The 13,139-nt window shown below is 50.6% G+C and overlaps 1 protein-coding gene across 7 annotated transcripts in view; it reads right to left on the reverse strand.

The window, feature by feature from the left end:
- Positions 1 to 4,717: 4,717 nt before the first annotated feature.
- Kmt5b (lysine methyltransferase 5B) overlaps positions 4,718 to 13,139 on the reverse strand; it is a 68,566-nt gene continuing 60,144 nt past the window's right edge. For 6 of the 7 annotated variants that reach the window (XM_048359669.1, XM_048359674.1, XM_048359670.1 and 3 more), the window contains one exon: positions 4,718 to 7,368. In XM_048359669.1, coding sequence (XP_048215626.1) covers positions 5,912 to 7,368 — 1,457 coding nt within the window. In that variant the 3' untranslated portion in view covers positions 4,718 to 5,911. Of the gene's footprint in view, positions 7,369 to 12,577; positions 12,766 to 13,139 lie in introns of those variants that run through there. The other variant, XM_048359676.1, reaches the window with a different exon arrangement.

The following is a 13,139-nucleotide window of genomic DNA, read 5'->3' on the forward strand; positions in this document are numbered from 1 at the left end:
GGTCACTGGGCGGTTAGTGGCTCAGGCCTTTAGTCCTAGCTACTTAGGAGATCTGAGGATCAAAGTTCAAGCTAGCCCAGGCAGGAGAGTCCTTGCGATTCCTATCTTCAATTAACCGCCAAAAAGCCAGAAGTGGAGCCAGAAGTTGTAGACTGACAGGCTTGAGCACAAAAGCTAAGCGACAGTACCTAGGACCTGAGTTCAAGCTCCCAGTACCAGCACACAAATAAGTAAGTAAATAAATAAATGAATGAAACAATCATGGGTCCAGCAGCCAGTCTGCCGTGGTCTGGCACGCTGTCCCTGGGCTGCTGCTGTATTCCAGGGGCCTGCAGATAAAGGGGTCTGCCCCCTTCCAGGGCGCCAAAGGCCCTGGCTCCTTGGAGAGCAGCTGGGACTGGCCGAGCCCCCCTTCCCACTTGCACAGTGTGTGTAACTAATGGGTGTGAGGCACTGCCGAGCTGAACTCCGACCAGCGAATAAGCTCCCGTGGCTCCCAGCCTGATGGAAAGCAGGTTAAAAGCAGTGACGGGCTGTCATCACGGGAAATCCTAGGAGACAGAGGCTGCCTGAATACTTGGGCTGGGGGTGCCTGCTCCAGGTATGGTTACAGGCAGAGCCAGGAACACAGTCTGCAAACACGAGGCTGCCACTCCCTGGGAAGGCTTCATTCCTTGTTGGTTATGGAGAAAGACAGAGGCGCCCCACTACTCCAGCAGGGTGTGGAGGCCCCCTTTCCCCGGCTTGTCTGGCTGCTTGTTGGGTGAGCCTGCTGGCGCCCCGACCTTGGTCCTGACTGGGTATTGCCTGAGTGTGTGGGAGGCCCTCACCACGGCCGCGCGTCTGTTCAGATCAACGCCAGGGCCTCAGAACCAAAACAAGCAGCTCCACAGCCTGCCCTCCCCACCGCCCTGCCACTTCTGGGTTGGTTATGTGTGTATATGTGTGCATGTGTTTGCGGGTGTGTATGTGCATGCGTGTGATGGTCCTGGAGCTTGAACTCGGGGTCTGCGTGCTGTCTTTGAGCTGTTTCACTCAAGGCAAACACTATACCATTTTAGCTACAGTTGCCTTTCTCACTTTTTTGGTGATTAATTGGAGATGAGTCGCATGGACTTCCCGGCCTGGGCTGACTTTGAACCAGGATCCTCAGATTTCAGCCTCCTGAGCAGCTAGGATTCAAGGTGTGAGCCACTGGGGCTGGGCTGAATTGTTAGCTTTTTTTTTTTTTTTTTTTTTTTTTTGCCAGTCCTGGGCCTTGAACTCAGGGCCTGAGCACTGTCCCTGGCTTCTTTTTGCTCAAGGCTAGCACTCTGCCACTTGAGCCACAGCACCACTTCTGGCCGTTTTCTGTATATGTGTTGCTGGGGAATTGAACCCAGAGCCTCATGTATACGAGGCAAGCACTCTTGCCACTAGGCCATATTCCCAGCCCAATTGTTAGCTTCTGTAGTCATGTCTCTCAACCTCGAGGGGTCCTTGTTTCATCCTCCCATGACCTTGCCTCCCACTTAAAGACAGATAGCTGGGCGCTGGTGGCTCCCGCCTGTCTTCCCAGCTACTCAGGAGGCTGAGATCTGAGGATCGCAGGTCAAAGCCAGAGCTGGCAGAAAAGACTGAGTCTCTTATCTCTAGTTAACCACCAGAAAACCAGAAATGGTGCTGTTGTTCACAGTGGTAGAGTGATAGCTAGCTTTGAGTGAAAAAGCTCAGGGACAGCACCCATAACCCAAGCTCAAGCCCCATCCTGACAAAAAATAAAGACAGGACCCTCTTGCTGGCAGGTCCTCCGCCACTCTTAGTCTCAGCTACGGCCTGCCAGTCTGTGCCACTCCGGGCAGGCGTGGCCCGCTTCGCCATCCCTCCAACTCTAACTTCTCACTTCCCTTCTCAGGCTCAGCGGAGGCTTGCCTGTCCCTTCTTAAAGCTCATTCAGTCCCTCCTCCCCAGCCGCTGGCTCCTCCTCCAGTGTGGCCCTAGCTGTGCTTGCCAAGGTCATGCAGGTCCCACAGCCAAGTCCTGTGCTGCATGTGTGTGTGTGTGTGTGTGTGTGTGTGTATGTGTGTACGTGTGTGCCAGCACTGGGGCCTGAACTCAGTCTGGGTGTTGTCCCTTAGGGCTGGTACTCTAGCACTTGAATCACAGCTCCACTTCCAGCTTTTCTCATGGACTTTGCTGCTTGGGGCAGCTAGCTCCTGGCGTCTGCTTCTTCTGTGCCTGTTGAGGTGGTCCTGGCTGTAGCCAGCCCCTCCTTGGCTTCCATTCAAGCTTTCTTGACCGCAGATGTCCCGTACACACTGGACAAACAACTTTCCTCTTGCCCTGCCAAACCCACCTGTCCAGGTGTCCGGCTGCTGACCATCTTGGTGCCCCTTTTGGCATAGAACTGAACAGGTGAGCTTCCTAAGTGTGCAAGGTGTAGGACTTGGTAACAGAGCAGGCTTCAGAACATGACCAATGTCACCTCTGACCCTGCAGTCAGTCTCTTGACCTGGTAAGACATCAGGGGCAGAGAGGCAGGAAGAGGGGCGAGACAGACTCATTCCCCACCCTGGCCACTAACCCTGCTGCTCGTGCTACAGGATCTAAGCTCCCTGATCCTCGGTTTCTACCGCGTGTGCGTGCAAATGCAAGCAATGCTCTTGTGTTCTGGAACCCCGCAAGCGAGGTCAACACTGGAGCCTTCTCACCTTCTCATGCCTGCTAGGGGCATCACCCCTGGGGCTAACCAAGTGTCACCTGGGGCTGGCAGCTTGCTTGAACCTGTTGGGTTTTTTTTTTTTTTTTTTGCAGTCTACACAATAGGAAGCATGTTGGTAACTTATTTTATTTATTTATTTGGCCAGTCCCGGGCGTTGGACTCAGGGCCTGAGCACTGTCCCTGGCTTCCTTTTTGCTCAAGGCTAGCACTCTGCCACTTGAGCCACAGCGCCACTTCTGGCCATTTTCTATATATGTGGTGCTGGAGAATCGAACCCAGGGCTTCATGTATACGAGGCGAGCTCTCTTGCCACTAGGCCACATTCCCAGCCCATCATGTTGGTAACTTAAAAGCTGACATTTGAGCCCGGCACTGGCGGCTCCCATCTGTACTCCTAGCTACTCAGGAGGCTCTCCTGGTGTGAGTGGCGCAAAGCCAGGGTTCCCGACTGGCCAGTCTTACTTCCTTTTAAATAAAGGACGGTTCTGGGGGCGCCGCTTTCCCGAGCACTAGGGAGAATGGGGGTGTGGGCAGGGGCAGGCTCTGCAGAGAGCATCCCAGATCACCTAGCCAGCCTCACCCGAGTGCTCGCGGAGGAAATCTCGTCTCTTCTCGATAGAGTAAACACAACCAAGTGTTTTAATTTCCGAATTTATTAAAATGATTAACCTCAATACTGCAAGTGCATGTACAAAATATTTGTAAAAAATGTTTTTAATGAAACGTTAAAGAACTTACCTCAAATGCTGAAAAAGTCCTTTTTTTCATTCTTTCAGTACAAGGAATACATTGTATCTCAAAAGTATTACAACCCAGCAAAAACAATTGAAAACAGCAATTTGAAAAATGATTGAAAATTGAGTACTTTACATATATTTCTAGGCTCATTTCCTAATTCTTACAATGCCAAAACTTTTTTTTTTCTTAACCGATCATTGCATAAGCTCAAGCGCAAAGTTTTTATTGAATGTAACCTCTTTTCCAGACTGGTCAGTAGTGTGGGTCCCCCCACAGCGACCTCTACAGCAGATCGAGAACAGTCTGAGGCCTCTGCCTTTAGAAACGGAAATAGGTTTCCCAGAAGGCACCAGCAGCTGCTGAGTGCTTGTGCATACCGACTCCTGAGAGGCAGCGACTGTCACCCGTGTCGCTGCTCCGAGACCCACGGGAAGGCCAGCCTCAAAAGAGAGGCCACAACAAATCGAAACGAACATCATAAATAAGTTACTAAAATTAAGCTTAAAAGTGGAGAAGTGGGAAAATGGGTTATTTTTGTTACTCTTTCCTTAAAATGGAAATTCCAGAAATGGCTCTTGTTGGCATTCACAGAAACTGTTGACGGTTTCGTCTCTGAGCCTCTTCAAAACAGCGACGCGGGAATGGGGCGCCCCCTGCCCCTGGCCACTCCTCCGCCCTGCCTCCACCACTGCCTCCACCCTGCCTCCTCCACCATGGCTGGGGGACCCCCAAGGGCTGGAGGTGTTGCCCCGGGACAGGAGCTCCCAGAGAGAAAGGCTCTGGAGGGGCGCCACCTGCTGCCGCAGTGCCCCCTGCGGTCAGGCAGAGCGGACAGGGCCATGGGGGGGTGGGGATTCCCAGAGGGTGCAGGAGAAAGGCCATCCAGGAGGAGGAGGCAGACTGTTCTGAATCTTAGTAATTTCTACTTGGAACCTACTGGTCATATAGGTTGAGGGAACTTTTGAACTTGGCAGCAGTTCTAACAAGAGATAGCAGTGAGGGCCTCTTCCCGGACCCTTCCCCCCACCCCCTGCGGGACTTCTGGGAGGACACTGTCTGCACGGACACACACACATTTCCCATAAAGAAAGAGACATACTGGTGTCAGACACCTGCTACAGACGACACATCCCAATTCTTTGATTTGTAAAATAACCCAGAGAAACAAACGAGCTTGGTATCGAACAGAGTAGTAATCAAAACGTTTGCTCATTAAGTTACTTAAAAATTAATTTCTCAAAGTGCTTAAAAAAAAACAAATCAAATCTGACTCCTCTTTTTAACTGATAATAATAATCATTCTGATATTTTCATAATAAACAGAAGCAAGAACTCCCACTGATGCAGTGCTTAAACTATCTATTTATAATTTCCTATTTTATTGGCATGAATATTTCTAAACTTAAAAACCTTCCTGGTAAGTTCTTTTAATTTCTTATGACAAAAATTTCTCACAACACACAAATATTTACAACATATACATTGTTTTCAGCTCTTTACAGTGAATTCCAAAGACAAACATTTTTTATAGGTTACCACAGAACAAAAGCTGTGACTCATGTTTTTATTTCATAAACTATTATAAGTTAAAGTGAATAGATTTTTAATATTCCTTGTAGCATTTTACAAGTGCAACAGAAGACTGGAGGAGCCCAATTAAGACAGCTGTAGTTCATTAGATAAATGCTGTTGCTTGTCAGCACATCTGTTCACAGCAAAGTTTTGAAAAAATAAGCACCAATCATTCTTGCAAAGAACAAGTTTATCTAAAAGGATGGAAAAGTGTTAAATACAAGGTCTTTAATTTACATGACAAGCAATAAATACGCAGTTTGGAAACTCATCCTGCACGCTGCTGGCCTCTGATGTACAAAGCGTGAGGGGGCGGCCCGCTGGGGAACGGAACCGGCCTCCGCCCGGCGCTTTGTCTGCTAAGGTAACAAGGCCACGCACAGCACACCCGGGCCAGCAAACAGCGGGAAACCCACACAACTCCAAGGGGGAGACATCTAGCAAATAAACCGAAAAGCCAAAGATCATTGCTGGTGATATTAGCATATACTCGAAAACCTTAATATGCTGCTACTATGATTCATTTTAAGTTATTGTTTAGTCGTCTATTAAAGAGCCAGCTGCTGCTCTTGAAGTTAAAAAACAAATTGTGTCGCCACATTATTGTTTCAAGGTCCTGTGTGGAATGCTGCTACCACTGCACAATTTTGCCGGAACCTTTATTTTACACCAGGGCTTTATTTATCGCATAACTCAGAATTGCACGTAAGAAGGCTATTTAAAAAGTACGGTAAAAATGTGCACAAATCAGGAGAGTCGGTCCACTGTACACTTTTTACAGTATTCTGCTGCTAGGTGAGCTCAAGGGAAGTGCTGCCACCAAGGGGTCACCGAGGAGTAACCGACACGAGGTTGCGTTGCTCCAAAGCAGTCACCCCAGGCCAAACAAGGACCATGAGCTCAAGCGTTCAGCCTTAGAGACTGGTCCTCTCTTCTCCGGGAGGAAATATCAATATCTATGGAATCTTTGCCAACGATGAGCCGCAACCGCTTGGCTGGAGGAAGGGGAATGAAATCGTCCTCGAAGTCGTCCTCGTACTCGTCCTCCCCCTCCTCGCCCTCGGAGGACGAGGGGTCGTCGGTGCTCTCTTCCTCGTACTGGCTGTAGTTGTCCACTTCCATCTGAGACTCCAGGAGGGAAAGAGGGTCACTGCAGCACACCCCGTTTTCGTGGAGGCCCTCTGCATAGGAGCCCCTGCTTTCCTCGTCCCGTTTTAGCTGGATTTTCAACTTTGTAGAACTATTGCCTGATCCTGAGTTAAATCCGTTATTAAGCTTTGCTACATAGAGATTATTATCCTTCTCATGGTCTTTGCTCAGCTTGATGCTTATTTTAGAGGCGTTCACACCGTCGCTCTCTTGGTCGTTGGTCTTGCTGCTGCTGTCGTGGCGCCTACGAAGAGTCAATTTGGGGATCCCAGAGTTATTCTCCAGGATTAGCTGTGCGTCGTACCTGGTGATTCGCCTCTTCTTTTTGCTTTTCACAGTCCTAAAGCTGTCTTTCGTTTTGAAGCCATCTGATGTGACGATGGGACAGCCGACCACGGGTGACGGGGTGCAGTCTGCGTAGCTTCCAGGCAGCCCGGCCGCGCCACTGGGCTCGCCCTGGTCAGGATGGGGCCCCATCAAGTCAGGCAGCATGCCGTCGCTCCCCGGGGAGTCTCGCGCCGGAGGGGAGGCCTCTAGCTTTGCAAATGGTTTCACAAGTTTGGCTTGTCGGGACTTCTTTTTGGACAGGCCAGGGGTGCCCTTGGGGCCCTTTGCCTCCGCCTTCTGGGTGGGCTCCTCCTCCAGCACGTCGGGGATGGGCGGCTGGCCGCCGCAAGGTTCTGTCTCGCCGCTTTTATAGTCGTCCAATGTATTTGGTTCCAGCTTGATGTCAGAGGTGTCCCTCAGGCTCATCCTCGTCCTTGCTGAGCGCCTGGTTATGTAGGCGCTGGGCGAATCGTCGCCCTGCGAGTGAGCACCTCGCCCAGGGTTCTGCCTGTGTTCTCTGGCCGCGTGTCTGGTCAAGCACCCGCTCCCGGCTGCGCCCGAGCCCTCCGCCTCTTTATCTTTCTTAATGGGCAGATTTTTGTACAGGACGACTTTTGGCTCTTTAAGTACTAAGTTCCCCATTTCGAGTTTCCTGGAAGAATTCTTGGGCTCCAGCCGCTTGCAGTGATTCCTCAGTTTGATCTTAGAGAGTAAAGGCTTTGCCGGCTTCCTCGGCGTCTTTGGTACCCTGGGATTGTTGGTGTGGGTGAGCTTGGGTGAGGTAGAGCTGGAAGCAGCGGGGAGTCTCGACATGGACTGCCTGCTCAGGGCTCGGCTCTTGCTGTTCTTTTTCATGCCAACTGAAGATTTTCGGTTAGCAGCTATAAGGTTAAAAAAAAAACACAAAACAGAGAAAACAAGATGAAAATCAGCTTGGTAATCTAGTGTGTCACAGAACCATGCCCCAAACCAGACTTGGCTACCAAATGGTGACAGGACGTGGCGGATTCTGCCTGTTGTTGGCCACCCACGGAGCATGGCTTATTCTGTGGCTCAAGTGCACCAAGGTTTCTCTGTGTTTCACTCTAGGTGTCTCCCTGGTCTGTCAGGACTTCGGTTTACACTAAGTATTGCTTCTCTTGAGCTGGTATTTTCTCACATAAAAGATGCAAAGGAAGGAGAGCTAAAAACTGTTTTCTTTTTTTTCCCCACGAAGTGTTTTTGAGGTGGGGTTGCACTATGTGGCTCAAGCTGGCCTTGAACTTGCTGTGTAGGTCAAACTGCTGCCAATTCTTCTTACAAATGATCATTTCAAACCTGTTTCTAGAATCGGCGACTTGCTTACCCAAATCAACCGCATTACTTGGCTAGCAACACAGAGGAGAACCCTGTTACTGCTGGGCTTGAGAACCAATTGTCACAATGGTGTCTCACAAAGAAAACAGACCCTCCCTAAAGGCCACAGCCTGCCATTCCAATAGGCACCCAGCAAAAAAAGAACTACAGTATTAGAAGCCATTTGCTGGCTTCCACTGAGGGCCGGAGAGAAGGGGTGCGGGGCCCTCGGCCACCATGAAGGGTCTGCCATCTTCCCTCCAAGATGAGGACTGAAGAAAGGCTGCAAGACCCAAAGTAGAAACCAGAGCCGAGCGGCTCCAAACTCACAAGCCCCCCGAGTTCACTTGCCCGACTCTGCCATCTTTTTGTTGTCGTTGTTCTACACTTACATTCCAGATGATCATTTGTGTCAACAGGGCTCTGCATCGGTCAGGTTTCCAATGAGAGTTCCCTCACTTTCCAGGGAGAAGTGTCTTCCTGGTCAGAGCCTGCTCCGTGGAAGCCAGGCAGCAGGGGGGCAGAGGACCAGGGAGCGTCTGCTCTCGGCGGAAGCCGGCGAGCCACGCACACCGGGCCTTTTTACACGCCTGGACAACTCACTCCTCCCACATGGCAAAGCAAGGAGGTTTGCCTCAGCTCTTCCTGGAGTGAAGGGAGGCACAAGGTTACATGCCAGGCCTTCTGGAGTGTTCTAACTCCCAAACTGAAAAAGGCTTTGAAGGCAAGAGGCTGGTCTACGTGGGCTGCAGGCTACACAAACCACCAGAATTCCCAGCAACACAATACAACGCAACACACTGAACCAACTAAGAGCACTTTTCTGTGCGGCCTGCTGCCACAGAAGCAACTCATTTCTAGAACGGCAGGGGGACAGCCTGGCCAGCACTGAGCGGGAGGACCAATGGCTGCTCACGGGCTGGAGCTGCACACAGTTGCCTGCCGAAGCTATTGAGGGACTCTTTGTAGCAGCAGACTGCTCTGCCAGGCTCATTACAAGCCGGACTGAGTACAAGCTGCCCATCCACACACTCGGTGTTTTCTGGTGGCTTCCAACCATTTGCTTGCCAGCCATTAGCTTGGCTTTCTCAACATGGAGAGGCGATGCCTCGGTTCCTCTCTCCAGGATGGCTCTAGCACCTAGTCCAGTGGCCCCCGACCCTCCACGCTGGCCCGGTGTGCCTGCCATCAACCGCACACACACCCCTCAGCCTCCAGGCTGACACCTTGTCACCACCTCACTTGAGTGGGACCCTGATAAACCATTTACCTCCTAAGAAAGTGCCTAAGACCCCAGGTTTTCTTCTTCCCAGCCATTCTCCAGGCCTCTGTGCTGCCGGCCCCTTGGAAACACCGCCAGGTGACAGACACCTGCTTGCCCCCAGTCACTACCTCCATGCCCCTGCTTCCTCTTGCAATCTTCCTTGGATTACATATCTCCAACTCCAAATGCCCTGCACCGAGTGCATGAGCCCTGCAATGCTTGTCCTGCTGCTCCCCTTGTCCGTACTGCAGCACACCTGCCCACTGCCCAAGCAGGAAGTAGGCCCCCATGATCCCTTCTGTCCTGACAGCCTCACCTGCCATTCAGCCCTCCTGTAGAGTTTACCCCGTGGTGTCCCTAGAACCCTTCTGTTCCTGCCTCATCTATTGCTTCCCTGACAGTCCATTCTCCTCCTCCATATAGCTGGAATGACTTGCCTATCACCTTATGCAACTCTCAGGCTTAATGCTCCCAGTAACTAGGTGACCCAAGGGTAAGTTAACCTGTGGTCACAGCCCTTCCTTGCACGAGTGCCAGTCCTCTGCCAGGCACGGCCATGTATGACAGGCCTCACCTGGCCAGCTGCCCCCCCCCCACCCCCCGGAGCCTCAGCATGGGCCAGCCTTCCTCAGGGGCCCTACCACTACTGCTTGCAACTTTGGATGCCCTTCCTGAGCCTCTTCTGTTTCTAAAGAAAGCCTTGTCTGGATGGTACTCGATGTCACACACACATACACACACACACACACACTTCAACAGAGATCTCACACCTGTGTTTGTGTTATTATCAAAAGATAAAGCATTAGCTCATTAAAAGTCTAGGTCAAAGTAAGCTGATCAAAGTGAAGAGCAAAGACAGATAAGTGACCAGTCTGCTAGAGAGCCAGGAGGCCATCACTGTACAAAACCAGTTACCAGAGCGTTCACTGGGAGCTGGGGCTGGGAATTACGGTGACAAAGAGGATCAAGGAGTAAGATGGCCACAACAACAAAGTCAATCATGTTTAAAAGTGCAGGGGAGACCCAGAATTGTGACACTGTGGGTGCAGGATGTGCTGATGGCAGCCTGGGCTTCTGCAAGGTTTATCCTACATGATGACCTTCCCCAGACAAATCCCAAGGGCATGAATCTGGACAGTGACTTTGGGCAGAGGAACCTTTGCTGCTATACATGCTAGATACTGTGTGTGCAAAATGGGCACATCAGGATGACCTGGGAGTGAGTGGCACTGCGCTATATGGAAAAGTGAATGCCTACGGCCACCTACCTGAGGAGGGGCCAAGACAGGACCTCAACTAAGGTCTGTGGTTCCAGATCCCAATGTACTCACTTAGTGGCAATGGGGTTTAAACCTGACTTTGCCCTTGCTAGGCAGATAATCTACCACTTAAACCATGTTTCTAGCATTTGTTTGCTCTGGCTATCATTATGCACTGGTACTTCAGCGCCTCACGCTCTCACTTCACTTTTACTCTCAAGGCTGGTGCTCTGCCACTTGAACCACAATTCCACTTCTGGCTTTTCGGTGGTTAGTTGGAAATGGTTTCCCAAGACTCTCAGAGCTCAGCTTCCTGAGTAGCTAGGAGTACAGGTGTGAGTCACCAATGCCCAGCTGCTCTGCTTATTCTTGATAGGGTCTTGATTTATACTAAGGCTGGACCCTCTGTGATCTGATTTATGCTCTGCAAATGGCTGAGGTGACAGGCCTGAACCACTGTACCCAGCTGTTGGTTAAGATGGAGTCCTGCTAACTTTTTGCCTGGTGCTGAACACAATTGAGTAGCTAGGAATTTATAGGCATAATGCACTGACTGCACTGATCCTGATTTCGGTTGAGTACTGTATTATGTTGCCTGACATGGTCCCGACTCATAGGTAAAGGACCCACTCCTGACAACCCAGTAACTTCAAGATGCCATCAAAACTGCAAGGCAGTGTGGGCACGGAGAGTTGCAAAGGCAGCAGAGCTCCCTGCGCGCCTGGGCCACCCACATGGAGCAGAAGCACACAGGGGCTACATTGCAGCATCTCTGTAGCTTGAGAACCCAGAAAACCCCCAGTAGCACTCTATACAGTTAAAGACCCGCCTCCAGTTTTCTGGGTACAAGCAGTCTGACCTGATATGACTGACAGACTCGCAGGGTTCAGATCACCCGGGTGGCAGTACTGACGAGAAGAGGGGCAGCCAGCCTCCATGTCTAGGCCAAAGGGCCCGTGGCCATTCCTGGTGGTTCTAGGCTGACTGATGACAGTGACTACCTACACTTTCAGGTGTTGCATCTTGTGTCTAACACTATCTGCAGGAAGCAGCCTTGCCAGCAAGCAGAGGCTGCAACACCTACAATTCTCCCTCCTACAACGGCACTGACAGACTTCACTGGTGGAAGTGGATTCAGGGTCTGCACTAGTGGATGCTAGGGCAGAAAGTAATGATGGTACTCTCAAGATGCCTTCCAGCAAGGGACCCGGATGAAGGAAGAAGTCATCTTTCTCCCATGCAGGCAGAGATGTCTATGTATACTGTTAAAGAAAGCACTTCTTCCATGGCAGCTACATCCCAAATGCAGTACAGGATAAAGAGAAGCAGGTTACCCACACATACACAACACATGCATACCCACTCTCCAGAAGAAGAGCTCTGGTGCTTCTGCTCTGCTCCAATCTCAGTCAAAAAGCTTTTCTTTCCAAAGGGTTACGACACAGACAGCCTAAAGGAATACAAGCAGGAAGCTGTGTGTGGTGGGGGAAACACTGCCATCCTAGTACTTGAGGCTGAGGCAGGAGGAGCAAGAGTTCAAAGCCAGTCTGGGCTACACAGCAAGAACATTCAAAACCAAAATCAAAACCAAACCAAGCCAAACCAAACCCACTCTTTTCCTCGCAAAAGAAAATCTTATGTGAACATGATTTAACGCACAACTGTCTGAGGCTCAAGCCTCAGCTCCTTCAGAGCCTGAGCATCCACATCAACGCTCATACAACCAACCTTGGATGATTCCCCACAACCATGCTGCGGAAAGCACCCCAACAGAAGCCGTCACTGCAAAGTGCTACACTCCTGTTCTCTACCGAGACTACAGCTCACAGAGGCTATTCAGCCCCTCTAAGCTTGAGCAAACTTTGTAAGCTTAGTGACTCACACACTTGCCTTGGGGCTAAAGCCTAGGTTCCCTGAGGGCCAGGCCTGGATCTCATACACCTTGTATTCCTCCAAGAACTAGCCGGCTTTCAAAAATAACTATTTAGCTTCATTGTGAATATTCCCTAGATGATTACATATCAGTGCAGGCAATAACATGGCATGTTTCCACTAAGTGGTGTGCTGAATTCAAGATGTCTACATTAGTGATAAAGTGCTAAACACCAGCCAAGCCTGTGACTCTGCATGGATAGACAGCAGTGAGAGCCTAAGTGTTTTCATGTAAGCATTTATAAAATGGGCTTCAAAAGTCTCTAGTTTCACCAAGGAACCAGACTCGGAAAGCAAATGTTCATTGCACTGCATTTATTGTTAGAATCCACAGTCACCAGTGAGTGATGGACCAGGGCCTCCTCTGTGTGTGGTGTGGACTAACATGGATTCCTGCTGTACACTAGGTCTCATCTAGCCTCTGACTCCAGCAGTGAAAACTCCAGAAATCCGCAGAGATATCCGCCTCTCCCTTTCTTCCGGGCTTTCTGTAGGGTGGTGTGGAAAACATCACAAGGCAGAGAGGGGCCTGCGTGAACCAGCACCTCAGACGCTGTCTAGGGCTCAGAAGTTTCACTGGACACACTGCCAGCAGAAGAGACTGAGGGACACCAACTCGAGACAATTCAAAGAGCCCGTGCTGTGGAGGTGCCCAGACGTGCTTGTGTTACCGTGGCCACAATGGCCAGGGCTGCAGAGGTCCTAGAACTTCCTGGCCCCTCAATCAGCCTGTGCTGGCTTTTGCCCCGTTAGGCTTTCTCTTCCTTTTTTTCTTTGTTTATTCTTCATTCTTCATCCTTTCTCCATCAGATCTTGCCCTTCACATAGCTGGAAGAAGCTTGCTTCTTCCTCCTTTTCAATT

This window comes from Perognathus longimembris, chromosome 13, assembly GCF_023159225.1.
Source record: "Perognathus longimembris pacificus isolate PPM17 chromosome 13, ASM2315922v1, whole genome shotgun sequence".
Lineage (NCBI taxonomy): Eukaryota > Metazoa > Chordata > Mammalia > Rodentia > Heteromyidae > Perognathus > Perognathus longimembris.